At 50.9% G+C, this 22401-nt stretch overlaps 2 protein-coding genes across 6 annotated transcripts in view; both read right to left on the bottom strand.

The window, feature by feature from the left end:
* PTPRN2 (protein tyrosine phosphatase receptor type N2) overlaps positions 1–8202 on the bottom strand; it is a 710720-nt gene extending 702518 nt beyond the window's left edge. Inside the window, exon 1 of the mRNA XM_057550450.1 lies at positions 8018–8202. Within this exon, the coding sequence (XP_057406433.1) occupies positions 8018–8126 (109 nt within the window). The 5' untranslated portion in view covers positions 8127–8202. The remainder of the gene's footprint in view (positions 1–8017) is intronic.
* Positions 8203–13215: 5013 nt separating this feature from the next.
* NCAPG2 (non-SMC condensin II complex subunit G2) overlaps positions 13216–22401 on the bottom strand; it is a 60262-nt gene continuing 51076 nt past the window's right edge. For all 5 annotated transcript variants that reach the window (XM_057550359.1, XM_057550361.1, XM_057550362.1 and 2 more), the window contains exons 27-28: positions 21572–21671; positions 13216–13613 (exon numbers count right to left, since the gene is read on the bottom strand). In XM_057550359.1, coding sequence (XP_057406342.1) covers positions 13562–13613; positions 21572–21671 — 152 coding nt within the window. In that variant the 3' untranslated portion in view covers positions 13216–13561. The remainder of the gene's footprint in view (positions 13614–21571; positions 21672–22401) is intronic.

Genomic DNA, 22401 nt, shown 5'->3' with positions numbered 1-22401 from the left:
TCCACGAGAACCGGGCACTGCGGGGCTGCCGTGGGCGCTGCGTGCGGTGCCCTCGCAGGGCGGCCGCCGTATCCTGTGTCAGGCGCACAAGGCAGACATGCTCAGCAAGTTGGGTCCCGAATGCTGCGTGTGACCCCCAACGCTTCCACAAGATACGTGAGGCCTTCAGTCTCTACCGTCAAATATGTTTATGCTTCGGTGACGAGACAAAAATCCAGACACTTAAAAAAAACAGTGCCAACTAGGCATGTCAAATATACCCCCGAAAGTGCTCTGATTTCTGCATTTATCAAATAGTTAAATATTATTTAAAAGAAAGCGTTTACTGTGTTTGAAAAAGAGTATGGACCATCCCTTTTTATTACACTCTCCACTCAAACGTGTAAGAATTCGTATGACTATTATTTAAGCCCTCTTTCCTTTATTCATTTATTTATTAAGCTCTTTGAAGGGATGACATACCTGCAGATGTGTTATCACCATTATCTGTTCTCACTGTTACAACATAATGAGGACTGCATTCTAGTTGGGCTGGTGACGTTTTTTAAATATGCTTATTAAAAACATAAATCATATGACTTTTGATTTTTTTTTTTGGTTTGGCCGCGCCACACAGCTTGTGGGATCTTAGTTCCCTGACCAAGGATCAAACCCGGGCCCTCTGCAGCGAAAGTACGGAATCCTAACCACTGGGCCACCAGGGAATTCCCGATATTACTATTTTAAATTGTAATCTTTTTACAAAAACCTCAGTAGTCAATTCAGCTGAGACTTGGACTCAGCAAAGTCATACTGTTTTCAATAATAACAATATTCCACCCTGTCTGGCCACCAAGCTGGAGAAACCTGGAGCTTCTAAAAACAAGTAGGGTTACAACTAGGACTGCCATTACCAAGGGCTCTCCCACCATCTCATAAAATCTTGTCAAAAACACAAAGAATTTGGTATTTTTTCTCGCGGTATAAATTCAGAGTGGTTTAGGTGAAATACTTTCATTTCTCTTGACTCCTATTGTGCGTGTAAACTGTAAAAAGATCACCAGATGGAAAGATGAGGCAGCCTCTCAGTCAGTCACATGCCCCCCTGAAATGGTATCTTTTCTCATGTAATTTGTGTTCTGGACCCATATCCACTCAATCCCCACCACGTGTTTGGAAACTGCTAGAATCCTCTCTTGGTTCAACGTGGACCATGTCATGGAATCAGGGACCAGGACGCCCTGGGGAGACAGGTATGAGGCTGGGGAAGGCTCAGTCACAAGGCTGGGCCCCGGTCTCCCGGCACTGACCCTGGGACTTCCCTGTGTTTTGCTTAGGCAACACTTAACTCAGATGGAAGTTTGGTGATCTGAACCTCGGCCTATTTTCAGGCAAAAGCAGAAGAGGAGACTCAAGAAGACCCAAAGTATTTTTCGGTAAAAGCGACGTGCCTTTGCAGGACAGAAGACGGCTTGAGATGGGACGGCTGGGGGGCGGCAACTTGCGCTGCTTCTTCCCCAGATTCCCATTCCCTCCCACCATGGAGAAACTGTGCTTTCTTTCACCGGTCTGCTTCGTCTGATGCCATTAAAATGCCAGCCCTTTCAGAGAACACACAGGTCGCTGACTTGGCTTCAAGCCGTACCTCAGGTTCCTTCCTGCTCCGAGCTGGACTAAAGCCACAGCCCCAGATGGAAAAGGCACCAGCCTCCCAGGGCCAACTTTAGTGGCTGCTCCGTCCATGTGCAAGTTGACTACATTTCACTGCTAGAGTCAGAACTGACTTGCACCATTAATGTGAAGTCCTCTTCCCTTTGGCGGCCAGGTCAGCCTTTCTTCTGAAAATTCCTTCCGCCAAACAAACTTCTAAACACACCCTTTGTACTGTACGTAGGACATTGCAAAATGGGCTTTTAGGACCACGCGGTGACACAGACTGCTCACGTCACATGAGGGAAGCTTCATTCTCTTACCTGCCAGCACACCTCAGGAAAGAATAATGAGTGACCAGAATGCCCCATCCCTTGCCTGTCTGCCACCCTAAATGTCAAGCTTAGACGGAACCTACTCTTAAGTTTTTCTTACGAAAGTAATCCCTCCTTCATGCCTTACTCCGAAGTACACTGTTTGGTGTAACAAGTCTCAAATGAGAGCTAGCTTCTTTGGTGTTTGTATTACTACATTTTAAAAATCTGATGGAAACCCAGAGGCATTCTGAACAGAGTTTATGGACACATCAATCTGTGAATGCTACGGTGGCACTTGCACTCCTGCCATCTTGGGAAGGCTAAAGGTGTCCAAAAACAAGTCATCCATTTCCAAGTCAAACATCAAAATTCCCCAGAACAGCTAACCAAATAATTGAATCTGACACTCAGAACAAATCCCAACTTGGAAAATCAGTGTCCCCCGCCCCAGACGTCCTTGTTCTTGTGGAATTGGAGGGACAAGTTCTAACAGCACATAGAATCCTTCTGCTGGGACCTGCATCCTACAGAGGTGTCCCTGCCCCATCCTGGGGTCATCTGCTGGAAAAGGTCAGAGACCCAGGACCTAATCCCAGCACTGGGTGTCCTACAGCGTGCTTCTTAGCCACTCCAAGTCTCAGTGTTTCTCCATCTGTGAAATGGAGATAGAAACGCTTACCTATCAAAGCTATTCGGGGGCGTACACGTAACCACATGTAGAGCGCTCCAGGGGTTGCCAGGGTTCAAGGGACAGACAGAGGGCACGGGGCAGTGTTGGGGTTATGGAACTGTGCTACCTCCTGTCACTGGAATCTATACGTAGAACCATATACCAAAAGGAAAACTCCATTTCACTGTGTGATCATTTTTAATTAAATTAAAAAGAGAAATCACCCCAATCTGTTTTATAACTATTAGCTCATCCCCTCCAGCCCATCATGCCCTCCAACTGCCCTCACGGAAACCATTACTAGTCACACAGGCTGAGAGGGCGTGTGTTTGGCTTTTCTGAATCACAGTCAATACGATTGGAGGGAACAGATAAACACAAAACAAGTAAACCAAATGCCCTCTTACCCACCTCCACACAGGAGAGTTAACACCAAGTGATCATCACAAAACCCTCAACAGCTTCCTTATTTCTGCACATCACACACGGAGGCCGTTTTATAGGCCCTGATGTTTCACACATCAGCACCTCTAGCCCAAAGTTCAGTTTCTCCGGCTAACATGGGAGTCACCCACTTACCACAACTAACAAAGGAAAATGTCACTTAACATGTGACCATGAGTGTTTCCAGGAGAACCACACCTCTTTTCACTTCCTGCCCTAGATACTTAAGTAGTGATCATGGTCAAGTTGTTGGAGCACGAGTTAAAAGAAAAAATTTCCTTCTTCCTTCCACAAACTGTTTCCAGCCAGCAGAAAAGTGCATTGACTGTTTCCTGCTCCTCCAGTTCTCTGGCCTCCTATCAACCAAGATTTGAAAAATAAGTCCAGCTGGGTCTACATTTATGAAGGTCAATTTAGACTAATGTGAAAACAGCTGCCAGGTGCTTTTATGTGGCACAGAGAGTTATCTGCCATGAATTCAACTGTTTGCTTTCTCAGGAAACAGAACGTCTTGTCAGAAGAGATAAGATAGGTTATTAGTTAGCTGAGCCTCAGCGGGCCTGCGTCTACTGGGATACATCTAGATGAAAACCCTTTTTGTCCACTTCTTAAGCTTTTTTCCGCCTCTCCACACATAAAGAATCCTTAAACTAGCAATATTTGCACATAACCAGGCATATCTTAAATATCTACCACCCAAAGCCAGAGGGTTCTTTTTAGTTTGGACCACATTTAGTTACAAATATCCTTTCATAAAGTATCTTGAAATTCTAAGGTAATGCTCCAAGAGGTCGTAGTAACGGAAACCCTTCTTAATAAGACCATGTGTAAAGATAGCTCAGCTGACCCCATCTCTCCATACTTCACTCCACTTCCTCACCCCATATTCCTAACTTTCAAAAATCCTAAGAAAAGTGGATGAATAACTGCATTTTCAAGTTAGGTAATACCGCATGTAAAACAGAACAAAATAAACTCAGGACGCATAAATTATTATCACATAAAAGAACCAATGACTGCCAGAGTTCATCAAAACATATGCCCTGGGGTGATGAGCCCTGGGTTCCATCCTGCCTGAGCTGCAGGTTCACTGTGCTGCTACTGCCCTTCTTCACGGGAAGCCAGGAATCCAACAAGTCTGCACACTTCATGGCGTATAGAAATTATCAGCGGAGACCAGCACCACCACCGAGAGGAAAGTAGAAAGCAGACTACTACGAATTTAGCACACCCCCTGCACCTCCTCGGTGGGTACCACTGATGGTGATCTTGGTAACCAGGTGCAAAAAGAGATGGGCTTTTAAAAGAAGAGATGCAAGATGCTGAGGTGCGCAGCTAAGCTCAGTGCAGAGAGGAAGCCATCTAAAAACCTCTGTAACTCCCTACACATTCCTCCTGAGTCTGACACATGTAACTGCCGTCTCTGGACCCAGGAGACAGCCGCACCACAGTCCCACCCAACGCCTCTGCATCCGTGGGTGAGCCCACTGTCTGGTACCTGCCTTTCCCGGAAGCCTGGGGTTTTCCCTGTGCCCCAGTCCTTCTGCTTGGGGACATCAACCAGCACCTGAGGCTGTAGCAGCCAGAGCAGGAGGAGGAGGCAACAACAGGCAGAGAAAGGCTCGCAGCCAGAGAGAAGGCAGCAGGGCTCTCGCGGGGGGAGGGGCAGGCTGCTCAACACCATCCAGCCAACAAAATCAACAGCTCCGGACCCTGAGAAGCAAAGATGGATTTATGCTTCTGTGGCAGGAAGGATGCTTTGATTTAAAAATAAACATCATGCCATCTAGGTGAAAAAGCAAGCCGACTCCTGCTCCTGGCAGCTCTCTCCTCAGCTCCATGTGGGCTCACTAGTGAATGAAAAATACGTGTGGGCAAATCGAGAGGCAAAAACAAAGGAGAAAAAAGAAACAGGCGCCCATCTTCAAAGCCAGGTGCACTGGGTAGGTCTGACTTTGGATTCTCCAAGCAAAATTTGCAGGAAAGGTTGACTCTGTCCTTTGGCAAAGGAAATTCATTTTTTTTAGCAAAAGAGGAGGATCTTTAACATGACTGCCCTTAAACGCGGAGCCTGCCGGAGCAGGTTCACAAACTGGCCTCCCTGTAACTGAAGAATGGCTGAAAGACAAAAGGCTCACGTTCGCATCAGCCTTATGGAAAAAGTACTGAGCACCTGAACAAAAGGACGTCGTAAAATCACAGGGAAAGGCAGAGGGAGGGAGAAGGAAAACCCAAAGATGGACTTATACGAAGAGAATCACGCAGCTGCCCGACACAGCAATGCCCGACACAGCAATGGTGTTCTAGCTACAAACAAAGTTGAGTCATATCACTGAGAAGGGGTGCCTTATTCCTGCCCCATTCAGCTCTGATAATAGTGTCACAAATAATGGGACACCATGGGCCATAAGGGAGCCTTCTGCACCAGAAAGACATGGGCAGAATGGGTGGTGCAAGGTCAGGAAGCTAAAGTGATTAAGGTGGAAAGGGTGCACGTGAAGAGAAAGGGAGAGGTGCGACATCCACTGTCAGTGGGAAGCTGCCATCAGCTGCCGTGGAAATAAGGCCTCGCCGTGGCATGTGGCTCAGAGCAATGAAGTTAAACTCAGACATGGTAGTTTTGTCAACCCAGGGTTTCAACAAGAGCTCCTTCACTGTCTAAATGTGAAGAGGCCCCTCGCTCAAGGCAAGGCATCTGGTGCAAAAAGAACTGGTCTTAGGTCTTGGTGACATTTGACCCTTCATTCTAACCTACAACTTTAGGGTGCAAGCGAGGAGCAAAAACGTGTTATCTCCTTGAACCATGTGTTGTATAGGCCTTAACATGAAGTTGAATGTGAAGAGCTAAATAAAAAAATAGGTACAAGTGACATGGTTGGGGCCAGATCTAAGGTCTCTGGGTGCATCCTTCCCTGTCCATCATTATTTGGAACACTGTAGTTGGTGTGACCACTAACAAACAAGATCCAGATGGCTGAGAAAGAGAAAATAGTAGCATATGCCTTTCATGGGTGACCACGGTTCCCCGTGCACTTTCTGGACACTGTGTATGTGAATCCTGAGGATAAGGCAGCAGCCTCTGGATGAGGACGGCGCACGGACATAAGGCTGGGTGAACGGAACACTGGGAGCGTACGTAGGTAGACACGGGTACATGCAACCCCAGGTTGGGGCCCCAAATGGGAAGACCACACTTCCACCTCACTACCTGTACACACTGTCATGGCAGTGTCCAATCATCCCTGGATACAGCAGGTTAAACGGATCACCTGGAGTCCCTGAGACAGTTCCAACAATGTCTGGGCCCCTAATGTTGTCCCACATCAAGATTGCATCCAGGAGGCTCCCTTGGACCACATCGTGAACAAAGGAGGAATAAGTCACCCCTTCTCAGTGATACGACTCGACTTTGCTTGTAGCCGCAACTCCGCTGCTGTGTCGCGCAGTGCTGTCCTGGGCAGCTTAGAGAGTCTCTTCTCTTCACGTGTGTCCGGCCTTGGGTTTTCCTTGCTCCCTCCCTGAGCCACCACCCCCCTCCCCACTTCCTCCTTTCTCTTCGATTTCTGAAAAATGCTGTGAACTGGCAATTACAATGGAAAGAGAGTAGTCGAGGACCAGCCTCCCCCTCATCTCGTAGAAGCTGCCTTCCCTGCAACACTGAGTGGCCAGTGTCAGCTGACCCTGGCTCTCCCCGACCGTGTGTGTATGTGGAGGGTGGCGTCCGGCGAGCTGAGCAAACAGCCCTCACGGCAGGTGATATGCCAGTTCCGGCTCGACGAAGGAGGGAACACAGCGCAGCAAAAGCAGACCAGCGCGCAGCTCGGCCTTTGTTGCTGATCTGGGGAAAGGTCCTGGAGCTCAAGGCCGAGTGAGCCAGGCCCCGAAGCCTTCCCAAGCAGGGCTCACCTGGCAAGGCTCACCTGTGCACGGAGCGGCCCCCAGGGCCCGAGGTGACTCTGACAACAGGACCCCAGGATGTGGCCAACCAGACACACCCTTCCACCCCAGGACTCCACCCCAGCAGGCGAGGGCCTCCTGCTGGATCCAGCTCTGCCTCCGACTGTGCCAGGCTGCCCAGCAGGCCAGGACGCTGCCCACCAGGCCAGGACGCTGCCCAGCAGGCCAGGGAGTGCGTGTGGAGACCCGGAAAGCAGGGAGGGGCTCAGGGCGAGTGGCCGCATTAGCGAGGAGTCTGGGGAGACCGCCTGTCCACCGCTCGCTGCAGTTTCCCTTTTCTTGGGACAGCGAAGCCCAAGGAGACCAGAAGCAGGAGGCGGCGGCGGGCGGCGGAGCGAGGCCCCCTCCACCACCCTGGACCTGGATTTGCGCTCAGTCTTGCAGCACCGTTTATTCCGGCCTCGAAGCCGCGGGCACGCCGGCGGCTGGAAGGCCTCCTCCACACAAAGATGAGCGCGGCGGGAGGGAGGCGCCCGACTGCTCCCGGGGCGGAGTGGCAAAGGCCACGCCTGCAGGAAGGCGACTCGGGGCGCTCCCCGTGGCGCTTCCCCACCCTCGCCCTCCCGCTCCCGTCACGGGAGGAAAATGTCCGTGCGACTGCGAGCGCCGGCAGGGGGAGGAGGCCGCGCGCGGCGGGGAGGACCCCGCAGGGGGCCGAGGCCGGGGGAGCGAAGGCCCCGCGCCCCCCCAGGCGCCCCGCCCGCCCCCCGGCGCGGCCCGCGGCGCACGCGGCACGACCACGCGGGGGTCGCCCACGCAGAGCGCGCTCCCACCGCCCCGCGCCCGCCGGGGGCCGCAAACTGAGGGGGAGCACGGGCGGACCCGCGAACCCCGCGCGGCCCTCACCTCCTCCCCCCCCGCCCCTCATTTCCCAGGCGCCCCCCACACCGCCTTCTCGCACCGAGAACGCCCCGCCCCCACTCGGGCGCCCCTCCGCCGCTCCCCTCAGTCGCACGGGAGCCCCTCCCCCACCTCGACCCAGACCCCGACCCCCACTCACCGAGCAGCCCCGGGAGCTGGCGGGCGCGGGGCGCGGGGGCGGCGGGCGGGGCGCGCGGCAGCAGCAGCAGCAGCAACAGAAGCAGCAGGAGCGCGAGCGGCGGCCCCATGTCGTCGGCGCTCAGTCCATGGCGGCCGCCCCTCCCCGCGCTCCCGGCGCTGCCGCGGCTTCAGCACCGGACAGCGCCGCCGGCCCCGCCCCGACACGCCCGGCTCCGCCCCCGACACGCCGCGCGTCCGCCCGCCGGCCACGCCCACGCCCCGCCCCACCTCGGGGAGCGGTCCGCGAAACGTGCTCCGGCCTTCCTGGCCCCCAAACCCGCCGAGTCTCTGCGGGCGCCCAGCCCCCCGTGCCCCGCCCCTGGCCTCCTGCTGCCCTGTGGCCGCCGAGCCTCCTCGGGCCGCCTGCGTCCCATGGCTTCCTCGACCCCTCCGCCCCTGCGGACGCCCAGCCCCCGCCCACCCCCGTACCCCACGCCGGCCCACGGCCAGAGTGGGAAGCGCACCTGCAGCGGGCAGTGCGGGCCTCCCCAGGAAGGAGCTGGAGCCATGAGGAGGGGGAGCCGCGCAGGGGCTGGCGGCTTCAGCACCTCCTTCAGTCTGGGAAGGAGGGGCTGGGGGAGCCTAGCCTGCGGGGTCAGCGGGGACGGGGGCTGCGGCCCTGAGCTCCAGCCAGCGGGGCCAGGATTCCACAGTGGGGACCCTGCCCTGAGGTGGGGCCAGCCGGGGGTCCTTCCCTGCTCCCTGTAGCCCTCCCTCCACGGGCCACCGTCCGAGGGTCCAGCAAGGGGCGCTGGGGCCCTTGCGTTCCTCCCCAGGAGACTTCCACTCCCTAAAGACCTGGGCACGGCGCGGGGTCCTTCAGCAGATGGGGGCTATGTATGTGTGAGATGGGGGGGCGTGCGTGTGCGTGTGCGGGGCTGAGCTGGGTGTCCCCCGCACCCTACCCCGGCTTATCCCCTCAGTCACCCCTCTCTGCTGGCTGCTGTGGCTCCTCAGCCTCCTGTGCTCCCAGGGTCAGCTGTGCCTACTCCAGCCCGTCCCTGGTCCCTGCCGGGCCCTCATCCAGGCAGGCTTCCTGCGGCCTCCCCACCCCAGACAAGGCTGGGCTGCCCAGACTCTGGGGTTGGGGGTGACAGCTCGGCCAGCCCACCTGCATGTGGAATTGAACACTGGGCCTGTCCCACAGACCCCAGGCCCATCCGCCTCCCCACCCTGCTCGGCACCCTCCGTGCCGCAGCACCCAAGAGAGCACTTCCTCCTCCTGTCTCCTGACCTAGCAGGCAGGTGGGTGGGGAGTTTTATCTTCTCTTTGGCCCAATGGCCCAGGGGACCGCCCCCCAGAGAAATTGCTGTCCACCCTGCAGGGACACCGTCCCTCCCCAGGATGCAGCAGCCGCCACCATCCACCGTGGTCCCACGGCGCCCTTTCCTCTTCCTGCTGCACCCCACAAAGGGTGGCCCACCGGTTGGGGAAAAGCACTGGCGAGTGGGCTTTTCAGGGCACGACTTGTTCATTGCGTTATTCTCCGCAGCCAGACCTGCGTTAGCACCATGCTGCTCTCTCCTCAAGGCATACGAGCGAGCCTCCTGGAGTGGACGCACTGCTGAGATGATTCATCCCCAGACTCGTCCGAGAAAGGCTCCAAGAGGCTCATTCCTCAGCCACGCTGAGCACCCCGCCAGCCGCAATGGAAGCCCATGGGGCTGACCCCAAACGTGGGCTCTGGGCATGAGACCCACCCCGGTGAAGGCCTGAGGCTGCCAGGACGTCTGTCCTCTGATGTCCAAAGAGCTGACTGGTGATACATTTGCTGACGGAAACAACAGGAAAAGACAGAATAAGACCAGGGCAGGCTAGAAGTTAGAGCTCATTCGTGACAGGCTGTTAAGCGATTCAGAAGCACGAGGGCGGGGCGTGAAACCACCCAGCAAGGTCCGGGCGATACCGAAGGGCCTAACTCCACCTCTTGTAGATGCAGGTCTCCTTCGTCGTCAGGTTCCTGCCTGACAGGCAAATCCGAGGGCATTTACAGGTTGGCCTTGGTGAAGGACCCAGAGGAGCCAGGCCCCTCCTGAGCCCGCGCCCTGCAGGACTGTTGCCGCCTGGGGCTGTGGTGCTCCTTCCCGGGCGTGGGCGTCATTACACGGGCTCCAGGAAGAGCCCCGGGGGGTTCGTTCTTTCCTTGTTTGCCTGGCTGCTGCTGACGGTGGCTTCCGGAACCAGGTCCTGCGTCACCCCTGGGCCCCAGCTCCAGGACTCTGGCAGTCACAGCACAGTTAGAGGAAAACACCCCAGAAAGGGAAAGTGGGGAACCAGAGGCACAGGAGGGACCGCAAGGAAATCGCGGCAACAGGGCCTGGGGAGAAGCACACAACCCACGAGGAGGCGCAGGAGGCTGCCCTGCTCTGCGCAGAGCAGACCGTGCTGGCCTCTGCTTCGCCCGCCACGCGGCCGAGTCCCATTGACGGGACAGAGGACGCTCACGGGGGGAGAAGTGGAGCGTGAGGCAGGGAGGAAAGGAAATCTCGCGTGGGAAGAACAGGGCCGTTCCAGAGGCAGCCCAGATTTCTGATGGGCGGGAGGGCTGTGCACGGCCCCTTCTGGAGTGCCGGCCGGGTACGTGGGCACGGTATGAATCCCCAATGCTGGGCCCCGACAAGCAGGTGTGCGTGTGTGCACACGGGAACGTGTCTGTATGCGTGTGTGACTGCACGTGTGTGTGTGTGAGAACATGTCTGAATGCTGTACAAGGCACGGAGACACATGGATCTGTCCACTGTGTGCACAGCATTCAAACCCAAACACATGCTTATTACTCCCTGAGCCCTTTGGGTGGGGGGTGGGTGTCTCCTGCATGCATTGATGCTTTGTGCCTTTCTCCTTATGAGATCATTCAGTCCATTACTGTCACACTTGCTGATATTTACGACAGGCAACCATAGCATGCCAGAGTCTGTATGTGATGCCGTCCTGTGGTTCACAGTGAGAACATAGTTGCAGTCACAGGTCAAGGAATGACTCCTTCAAGGAGGTTTTCAAGACCCTTGAGCCATGTGTCCCTTCAGGGGCCTCCTGTCCCCCTGAGGAGGGAGCAGGTGAAACTCCCAGCGAGGACACAGGTGGGGCTCCCATCCCAGCCCTGAGTGCACGAGCTCTGCGGCCTTCATGCTGCTGAGTGGTGACAGATCAAACCGTCGGCCAACCTGATGGTTTTGACTGTCAGTGCTCTGGATTACCTCGGCGCCGACCAGAATATCTGTGACATCTCATTAGGACCAGAAAGTATTCAAAATGGGGGAGCTGGGCTCCCACTCTCTGTGCTGAAAAAAATGGCCCAGCCGCAGGTGATTCACTGAGATGGTGGGTGTGGGAGCTGGCGGAAGATGGGCTCAGACACGGATCCCAAGGTTTTTACCGCGTCAGCAGCACCGACTGTGTCCTCCCTCATGTCGGTGGACGGCCAGTGTGCTAGGTTGGAATGCCCATTGGATTTCCACTTGATCAGGACATCTGACGGTCCCAGTTCCACCCAGGAGGGGAAGTGGGCTGCCAGACCCCAAGAAAAGGGGCCTCTAATGGGCCCTCGGCTGCTAGCCTGTGGCGTTCACGGAGCCCCTTCTAGAGGGCGGGGAGCAAACGATCCCCATGCCACTGCTGCAGAGGCCAGGACCCCACGTGGCTGCCCTCACTCAGCCCAGGGACGTCGCCCGCCACTCCCCACTCCCGAGTACACCGTGCCTCCCTCCCCCTCCCCGGGGTGGCAGCTCTGTCCCACACCGAGTGCCGAGTGCCGCCTGACTCCAGGGCACAGCCCAGAGTGGGGAGGGAAGAGCTGCACCCCAAAGCTTGGAGGAATCAGGGTGAGCATGCGATTGCAGGACACTGAGAGGATTCTGGAGACCCGGAGGATGGAAATCTCAAGGAGGGCCTCCCTGCCCCACGAAGGGACCCTTGCCTGTGAGCCAGGAGACCCTGCTTTCATTCCGTGTGTGATGACAGAGAGGAGGGCTCCGTGAAGGGGTGGACTAGACGGGAGGCGTGTCTTCATCCTTTCCTCGCTCATCCGCACGCTGTCGTCACACACGCGCGCACAAGCAATACAGCGTTCAGCTTCGCGTGTTTTAAACCTGCTCCCCTAGTGAAGCCCCGGCGCCCCAGCCCTCCGCATCTGAGCACCCCGCTCTGGCCCCCGTGCACACGTGTAGGGACTTCTCTAGGGTGTATGCCTACAGCAGGAGTGTCTGAACTATTCTGACCCAATAAAAATGGAATTATATTTTTTCAAATTGGATTATTTCACCCATCAAGTTTGACACAAGATAAAAGAAAACCCGACTATCCTAAAAACGTACATGTAAATTAAAAAGCCAATTAACCTCTTCCCGCAAAGGAAACAAACACCAAGCTCCATTTTAGAGTGCTACAACAAATCCAAGGAACCACTTCTCATCTTGCACAAACTCTTCCAGGAATACCAAAAGACAGAACACTCCTCAGTTCATTTTATGAGGCTTGCCTATTCTTGAAACTAAATCAAACAAGGAAAGGGTAAAAAAGAGAAAAAAAAAAAATTCACCAATACAAAGTACGGCTTAGTTAATTACCAAAGATGTTTACATAGTCTTATGTTCAAAACCAGCTTAAGTAATCAACCCCTACCCCCCAGTCCTCAGATATCCCTCGGCAACACCTTGCCCTAAATGCTCACGACCTCGGTGCACAGCCCATTTAGGTACCTTCTTCGAGAAACAGAGGCACTGAGACATTGGCACTTCTTTCCTTCCTGCTGGGGGGCTGAGACAGAACACGCGTGCGTTTGAAGCAGCACCCCAGGCGGCAGGATGCTGACGGCCTCGACCTGGGCCGTGGCTGTCGGGATCTGAACGTGGACACTCTGGCAACGGGGGTGGTGACGCAGGACGATGCAGCCAGGGAGCCGGGGGCCAGTCCTCCGTCAGCCGGGACAGCTCTCGGAAAGAAAAGGTGGTTCAGCTTCAGGCTGCGTGACCGGATCTGTGTCCTGGCACTCGCAGCCACAGGCCCCCGCGTGTGGCCCCTCTCCCCGTGCCCACCCAGCCGCTCCCTGCGCTTTACACCTCTGCCCCTGGTAGAAAGGCAGGCCCGCCCAGAACTCAGCCCTCGTTCCTGCAGGGGAAAACTTGTACTAATATTTTTAAATCAAGTAGACAAACAGGTGTTGTCATTGCTTTATTACTCATAGTTTGCAAGCAATATTATATATAAAAGTCATTTTTAAAACAACCGGGTTGGCTAGAAAGGTGTCTTTTTTTTTTCTTTGCACTGTGGGTTTCTGCACCATTCATACCTGGAGCCTGTTACATTAAATGTATCATTTATGCAGGCGCTGGGCAAAAATGTAAGAACCTTTTGAGTTTTCTACTCATACCCACCCCAAAATAAATCTTACCCCTTCTCTACTATATGGGTTATTAACATTAAAAACACTAGGAAAATACACATTCATCTCGCTTTCTGTAAGTCCTTTTTCTCTATTTTTACATGACCAAGATATTGGCTTCGTTATGAATTCAAAAGTGCTCCCAAAGTTCTTGATGATGATTCATAGAGAAACCTGAAACACAGAGAAAGAATTAGCTACAGAAAAATGTGACTGAATTATGCAAATTTACATTTTCACAGAATAAATCTAAAAATGGTTTGCAACAGAATACACTTAAAGAGAAAACCGAAGTAATCACTGTTTCTCAAAGGTAAATGGAGTAATAGGAATCGCCATCAGCAGAAACCTTAGTGCGACACACGGCACACAGAGCCATGCGTGACCGGAGGCGTCCTCTGTCCCCAAGGAGCACGAACAGAAGACCCTCTCAGTGAAAGGTGCTCACCTGGCCGTGCCTCCTCTTTCACGCACAAGGACGCACGTCTAGGAGGATCTAGACCGCTGCGCAGACACACGGCAGGCTCACGGGTATGGCCGGGTGCCCCCTTTTCCCACGCCCACAATCACTAGCTCGTCTCCCTCCTTCACGAGAGCACAAGGTAAATGACAACTATTAACCCCCATGACGCACTGTTGCGACCATGCTTGCTCACTTCCTGCACACACACACCTCACTTTCTCGTCCCACCCCCTGCACACCTGTCCCCAGGCGAGACTGGCTGGGCAGCCCGTCACCCACTCCCCTTCCTTCTCCATCCCCCGAGCTCCCCTCAGAGGGCGTGCGGGCCAGCCAACTTTGAATTCCTGCCGAGACAAACCTCAACCTTTATCCCAAACGGCCTCTCAGCTTGATTCACTCTTCAGCCTGGAGCTGTTATGGGCACTCGGGTCTGCCCGTGTCCTGCCCGGTCCAGTATCAACGCAAGCATGGGGTAACTTTACATTTTCTAGTAGCCACGTTCAAAGAGATGGAAAGAATGGGTGAAATTCGTCTCAAGACAGTTGGCCCTTGAACGACGCAGGGGTTTGGGGCGCCGCGACCCTCCGCAAAGCTGAAAATCTGCGGATAACTTAGTCGGCCCTCTGAGAACGCAGCTCCTCCATATCTGCGGTTCCGCATCCACAGATTCACCCAACTACGACTGTGCAGTCCTGGGCTATTTACTATGGAAAACGTCTGCACTTAAGTGGACCCACACAGTTCAGATCTGTGCTGCCCAAGAGTCAACAGTGTATTTTATTTAACCCCACACACCGAAATAAGTCAACCTGTAACCAACACAGAAATATCACCGACGTATCTCACAGCCCTTCTGCACACCAGCCGCAGAGCCCGTGGGTCCTCACACCTGGGCCATATCTCGAGTCACACTCACTTGTTCCACTCGTCACGAGGGGCCCCGTAGGGGCCAACACAGATCTAGAAAAGCTTTCATATTTTTCTCTTTGTCTCAAAATTCAGGAATTTTATTCAGACTTATGGTGATTTTTTTCATCAGTCCCATCTAAACTTTAGTTAAAGAAACAACAACAACAAAAAATGAATCTTTAAAATTGCATCTCTCTTTGGCCCCAGGAAATCCTCTCCCGTCGGCGGTTGGATCGCTGCTTCCCTGGGTCTCTCCCTGGTCTGCTTCCCCCAGGACCCTCCTCATCGGTGTCTGTCCTGCTCGGGGGCACCCTCCACGGCGACCTTCTGGACCACCTGGGAGCTGAGGCTCCAGTGCCTCAGCAACGTTTCCAACTCAAGGGTTTTTAGTTCCAGATCATTCTTTTGGGCTACGATTGATTTTTTCTTTGAAGACTCTTGTCATTAAGTGTCTGGCTGGCCCAGCACTGCTGCTTTACTAACGGTTGTCCTGTTTCTCTCTCACCGCTCCACGGCTGCACGTGTGCAGTCATTTTTGTCTGCGCCCCACGGACGCCTCAGGCTGAGCAGAGACGGCAGATGGTGGGAAGCACGAAGCCTACGGAAGCCGCCCCATCACAGCAGCGAGCAGGTGTCTGCACCCAGAGAAACACCAGGAGACTCGGATGCTCCCCACCCCTTCCGGTCTCCCAGCATCAGTGCCCGACGGCACCGCCCTCCTGCGTCAGCTCTTCGAGAGCTATAGGCTAGGACGCTTGCAAGGGCCGACATGCCAGCCAGGCCCCAGCTCCCTGGTGGCCAGAGGGAGGGAGCACTGCCCCACCCAGGAGACAAGACAGAGGGACACAGGACACGGTAAGTCACCAACGCCCCAGAATCTAAGACTTATTTTTAATCACTCGAAAATATTGTCTCCTCATGTAAGAATTTTAAAACCTTTAAAGAAAAATGTTAGGTTACCTTGGCAAAAGGACTTATTAAATAACTATAGGGTAATCAGCCTCTCATGCTGGCCTAAGTCCAGTCTGAGACTCTGGTCACCTCCGAACCGAGCACCAGGCCAGTCCCGGGCTGCCGGGCATCCTGACTTCTCCTTCCAAGGCCAGAAACCGAGGCTGAGAGGCAAAGCAACCTGCCTGGGACCCCAGCATCAGCAAAGGCACAGTGGGTGCAAACCAGGCCTCTGACTACCCCACGGGGCTCGGATACCAACAAGCTCTTCTGCTCTCCTGTGAATTCAGTCATTCTCCTATTACCTGGGGAGAGGGTTGGGTACACTGTATAGACCAGAGGAATCAGAATTATTAAGGGGCAAAATAAATGAGCATACAATTTCAGAGCTGGAAGGAACAGTGGCAGCCCTGGTCCAGGGTCCCCCATGTCGCCCACTGAGCTCTGATTCCCCCACGACCCGCCCACCTCCAGCTCCTATGGCCCAAGGCCGGCCGTGCTCACAGCGGGAGACGCCAACACAGGAGAGGCACAAAATCAGCCTTCGGAGAAAAACAATCGGTAAGATAAGCAACGTATGTTTTCTAATTAAAGAAGGGTTTTATTTTCGCGTAGTTTTTAATTATCCACATCAAGGTCCCTAGGTTTTGATGCATGCTTCTAAATGAGCTACAAAAAGCATCCAGCCTCGAATTCAATTTTTAAAAAAGACTATGAAAATTACATACAGTGGAATAAGGTGATATTACGTATCAATACTTGATAATAAAAAAGAGGCCACTGTTTCAGGGAATACTCCTTTGCTTCAAGTCTAATCACAAGGTTTAACGCTGGGGACGCACACACACCACCAAAGCTGCCAAAACACAGTTAATGCTGGTAATTAACTTGCTTACAATATGATTCCAGTTCACTTAGAGGGAAAAATTCATGATATAATACAAACCTTAAGAAATAATCTCTAATTATAGTGCTACTCGTACACTATGTATGAAAGTAGTAAAGGTGACATCCTTTGACACTTAAATGCATGAGTGCATTGCTGAATGCATGCTGTTGCTCCTGAGAAAACAGTCTGGTTTACACAATTTACAGAATTTACAGAGCACTATGCCAGGTGAGGCACTGAAAGTGCAACGAGACAGCACCCAACAGACAGTCAACAAAATACTAACCCTGCTGCAGAGAAAGCTAGTGTATTTGTTAAGAAAACATCCACTTCTAAATTAATGCCCCATCTCCTAAAATATTCATTGGACCAAAGGGTCCCAAGAGTCTTAAAGATGCAGACTTGCCTTAACGTCTCTATGCCAACAAAAATAAATAATATTCTAAAATAGAGTCCTAAATCTTAACTGCTTATCTTCCATTAGATTGATTTGTTTCATCAATTTTTTTTTTAGGTTCTTCTTTTCTTTTATTTTCCAGACACTGGTTTTTGTACAGTGTGCTTCTTGCATATTTAAGTAAGAAGCCAATATTTCAGTCTCTACCTATTTACTTTTTTAGGATGTTTCCTTCTTAAAGGCAAGAACTCTTTCTTGCCATCTGTGTATCAGCTTAGCACAGAAAACTGCAGAGTTGTAGAAACAATGAAGAAACAAAATATTACATGCCCTGCATTTAATTTCTATGAATATCCTTTTCTTTTCCACGGAGTAAGTTCTGAACTTCTAAGGCCTTTTTTTCTGTCAACGTAACTAACACAATTCAAGTACTCGCCTTGAACCTCTGTGCAGGTGCAAACGTCCCTCTTTCCTTATACCCTCAGAGCAGTTCATACCATTCTTTTCCAAAAAACTGTCCTTACAGATGGTATTTCTAACAGAGAAATCTTGTAAAATGCTTGCATTTCCGAGGTTATGACCATGTCCCATGACAATAGCCTATCATTTACCTAGTTTGTAATTCTGACGGCCTTATTTAGTATTTGCACTGCGCTGTGTTTTCAGAAACATACAAACACTCCTCAGTTTCCTCCAAATCAGAAGCTCACTTCCCTCTTCCTCACATACCTAGAAATTAAACAAGTTCATAACCCTAGAGTCTGTTGGGTTTCTCCCTCAAAGACCCTTCCTAAACTGCACAGGAAATAGTCAACAGTCCCTGCAGTAAAGCCTGTAATTGAACACACGTCCTTGGCTCACGGACGAGCAAGCCCCCGCTCCAGGGCCCCGCTGGGGCTCATGAGGCACGGCACCAGCCCTGGCAGCAGGGGCGCCGGAGGGCTTCCCACAAGGTCCAGCCCTCTCCGGGGGGCGCGGGCAGCAGAGGCAGCACCCAGGCCCCACAGGGCGGCTGCCTGACCCACAGCAGGGCTCATGGGCTCAGCAGCTCCCCCAGCACCTCCCTACGGATGGGCCCCGCCCCCCGGAGAGTAGATGGCCAGCGGTCCCCCCAGAAGGCCTCAGGACTTCTCCATCCTGGGAGAGGCTCAGCCTGGGGGGGGTGTCCTCCCCAGGGGTAGTGCTGCTCCTCACCTCTGCCACTCCCCCACCCTTTACAGTTCGCTGTGACCCTCACGAGCCCCCAGTCCGCTGCACCAGCGCCCTGATGGGAGCTCCTGACTTGGAGCTTACACTGTCCTGTAACTGTGGGGTTTCCGCTTCCTGACTAAAACACCATGAACGCTCCAGAAATGCTCACTGAAGGAGGCTGGGGAGCCATCTTCGTACCTGACAAAATGGCTTTTACGGAGCAAAGCATTACTGGAGAAGAAGCGGGACCCCTCATGAAAATAAAAGGGTCAATCCATCAAGAAGATATAATAGTTCTAAAATCATATGCTCCTAATATCAGGATTACAAAATATATAAAGGAAAACCCCTCTGTCAAAAATGGACAGATCCAGCAGGCAGAAAATTAGTAAGGACAAGCTGAACTCAACACCATCAACCAACAGGACACGACTGACATTTACAGATTCCTTCACCCTACAACAGCACAACGCACATTCTTCTCAAGCTCCCATGGAACATTCACCAAGATAGATCACATATTAGGCCATAAAACACACCTTAATAAATTTAAAAGAATAGAAACCCATACAATGTCTTCTCTCAGACATTAAACTAGAGATCGATAACAGAAAAATAACTGGAAAATTGAGAGATTAAATAACACACTCCTAAAGAACACATGCAGCAAAGAAGAAATCTCAAGAGAAATTTTAAAATATTTTTAACTAAATGAAAATGAAAACATAACATCAAAATTTGTGCCATGCAGCAAAAGCAGTGCTTAAAGGGTAATTTATAGCACTGACTATTAGAAAAGAAGAAACATCTAAAATCAGTAATCTAGGCTTCCGGAAACCAGAAAAAAAAAAAAAAAAAAAAGAGCAAATTAAATCCGAAGCAGGCAAAAGAAAAGAAATAATAAAAATTAGAGCAGAAAGCAAAAAAAAAAAAAAAAAAAAAATGAAAAACAGAAATCAATAGAGAAAATCAATGAAACCAAAAGCTGGTTCTTTTAAAAGATCAATGAAACCAATAAGCCTCTAGCCAGGCTGGGGAAAAAAAAAAAAAGAGGACACAAATTACTAATATCAGAAACGAAATAGAGGACATCACTACAGATCCCATGGACATTAAAAAAAAGACAATTAAGGAATACTATACCCACAAAGTTGACAACCTAGATGAAATGGACCAAATCCTTGAAAGGCACAATCTGCCAAAACTAACTCAAGAAGAAATAGACAATCTGAATAGGCATCTATTAAAAAAAATTGAGTCAATAATTAATAACCTTCCAAAGTAGAAAGCACCAGACCCAGATGGATTCACTGGTGAATTCTAACCAAATATTTGAGAAAGAAGCTATACCAATTCTTTACAGTCTCTTTCAGAAGACAGAAGAAGGGAAGGAATACTTCCTAAGTCATTCTATGAGGCCAGAAATTCCCTAGTAGCAAAGCCAGACAAAGACATTACAAGAAAAGATAACTACAGAACAATCTCACTCATGAGCATAGATGCAAAAAATACTTAATAAAATATTAGCAAATTAAACCCAACAGTGTATCAAAAAATTATACACCATGACCGAGTGGGATTTATCCTAGGTATCCAAGGCTGGTTCAACATCTGAAAATCAACTAATGTGACCTACCACATCAACAGGCTAAAGAAGGAAAATCCTATGACCCTGTCAATAGATGCAGAAAAAGCATTTGACAAGATCCAACACCCACTATGATAAGAACTATCTGTAAATTAGGAATAGAGGGGAACTTCCTCAACTTGATAAAGAACATCTACAGCTAACACTGTGCTTAATGGTGAGAAACGGGAAGCTTTCCCACTAAAATCATGTACAAGACAAGTATGTCCTTTCACCACTCCTTTTCAATATTGTACCAGAAACCCTAGCTAATGTAATAAGACAAGGAGGGCTTCCCTGGTGGCGCAGTGGTTGGGAATCTGCCTGCCAATGCAGGGGACACGGGTTCGAGCCCTGGTCTGGGAGGATCCCAGCAGGGGACACGGGTTTGAGCCCTGGTCTGGGAGGATCCCAAATGCCGCGGAGCAGCTAAGCCCGTGAGCCACAACTACTGAGCCTGCGTGTCTGGAGCCTGTGCTCCGCAACGGGAGAGGCCGCGACAGTGAGAGGCCCGCGCACCGCGATGAGGAGTGGCCCCCACTCGCCGCAACTGGAGAAAGCCCTCGCACAGAAACGAAGACCTAACACAGCCAAAAATAAATATAAATAAATAAATAATTTTTTTAAAAAAGACAAGGAAAGAAAGGTATACAGATTGGTAAGGAAGAGATAAAACTGTCTTTGTTCATAAGTTAGCAATTTAGGATTTTGAAAGCCTTTTTCCAAAGGAGAAAGTAGCTATGGGAAGTGGCTTATTTCCCAGGCATATATAAAACTAATTACCTAGTTCAAAGCTCTGTAACACTTAACTGTATGGTGTTCAGAAAACAGCAGGAAAAACACTGTTTCTGTGGCTGGTCTGAGAGTCAAACATAATTCAGAAAAGAGTCTACAGGAAATTGCACAGCATGTCAAAAACATTATACAGCAGCAAAAGCACCTGGCTGGAAAAATAGCCCAATGAACACATTCTTAGACAGCAGTCCCTGCAGCAGCAACAGGCTACCTGGAAAGTAGAGAACAATGCACATTTCTTCAGTCTCTGGAGGGACCTTTCCCATTCCCAACATGGATACTTGTAAACTGGTAATTATAACCCAGGAATGAACGTTGATGGTTTCAAAAATACAGCAAACCACCAAATATAATCTGTCTAGGTTTAAAACCATATAGAATGACGGGACTTCCCTGGTGGTCCAGTGGGTAAGAATCCACCTTCCAATGCAGAGGCCGCGGGTTCGATCCCTGGTCAGGGAACTAAGACCCCACATGCCACGGGGCAACTAAGCCCACGCACCACAACTACTGAGCCCACGCGCTCTGGAGCCCGCACACCAGAACTAGAGAGAAGCCCACAAGGAAAGATCCCACGTGCCGCAACTAAGATCCGACACAGCCAAAAATAAATAAATAAAAAATAAAAAATAAAAAAAAATAAAACCATATAGAATGAGTTTGTATGCCCTTCCTTTTCTAGGGCAGAATCTTGCAAGTGACAGTTTTGTTTTTGTTTTTAAAGACAGAATGAGGAAGTAATTAAAACATATGCTCAAGGGGTCTTGCCAACAGAAACACTTCTATCCCTTCAATCCCCAGTTTTCTACCTGGCTGTAACTAGCAGCAGTGAAAACGTGATCTAAAATATACCTAAGGAATAACTAGCAGTGTTCAGATAATCACACCTGGTGGGTATCTAGTGTTTTACCTTTCCAAGCTATCCTCTTCCAAAGTAATTTCCATGAATGTCTTTAGTTTTCTGTGAACAGTAGCTGCAACACCCTTTACTTTTGAACTCTTATGTTTACCTGTTAAAGACAGAAAAATATTGAACACAACCACACAAAAAAGCACACACACTCTATCAGTGCAGGTACAATTTCAGTAAGACAGAGCCTCCTACCCTCCCCTCTGAGTCAGTGCATGTATTGACCTGCGGAACAGTAATGATCCCTTTAAAGGGATGTTAGAAGAACCAATGAGTGATCACAAAGCACCTCATTGGCTCTGAGGTAGTTCCCAAGGCCATGATCCCGTGAGTTCTGTCCATGCCATCAGACTTGATGATCACCAACACCTTCAACAGTAATGGAACTAACACATTTCAGAGTCATCATATGTTTGGCAAATATTGAAGAACCTATTAAGTACAAGGTGGTCGTCTGCACCCCAACCTCCATCCTCACACCCTCCACATGGAGAACGTCCCTCTTCCTGCAGATGTCTCCCCAGGAGACACTGCCTCAGGCAAGACTTTCCTGATGCTTGGCCTGGGTCAAACCAGTTACAAATTCCTGTCATGAATCTACAGCCATACCATGCATTCATGCTTATGGGGAGAGCTGTTTTGAGAGGAACACTCTATGAATAATATCTTAGAAAATAATTTCAACATTAGTAAAACTGGTCCAAAAATATAGAAACTTAACAGTAGTCCATCTGCAGTGACATTACCATATTTTACACTTAGGTAAGCATTTCATAGGTATCTCCAATTATTTTTCCAATACTATTTCAACTGGCTGGGATACCCAGAAT

Source organism: Balaenoptera acutorostrata, chromosome 7 (assembly GCF_949987535.1).
Source record: "Balaenoptera acutorostrata chromosome 7, mBalAcu1.1, whole genome shotgun sequence".
Classification (NCBI taxonomy): Eukaryota; Metazoa; Chordata; class Mammalia; order Artiodactyla; family Balaenopteridae; genus Balaenoptera; species Balaenoptera acutorostrata.
Note: the sequence above shows the minus strand (reverse complement) of the source record. Positions and strands in the feature narration are given on the sequence as shown.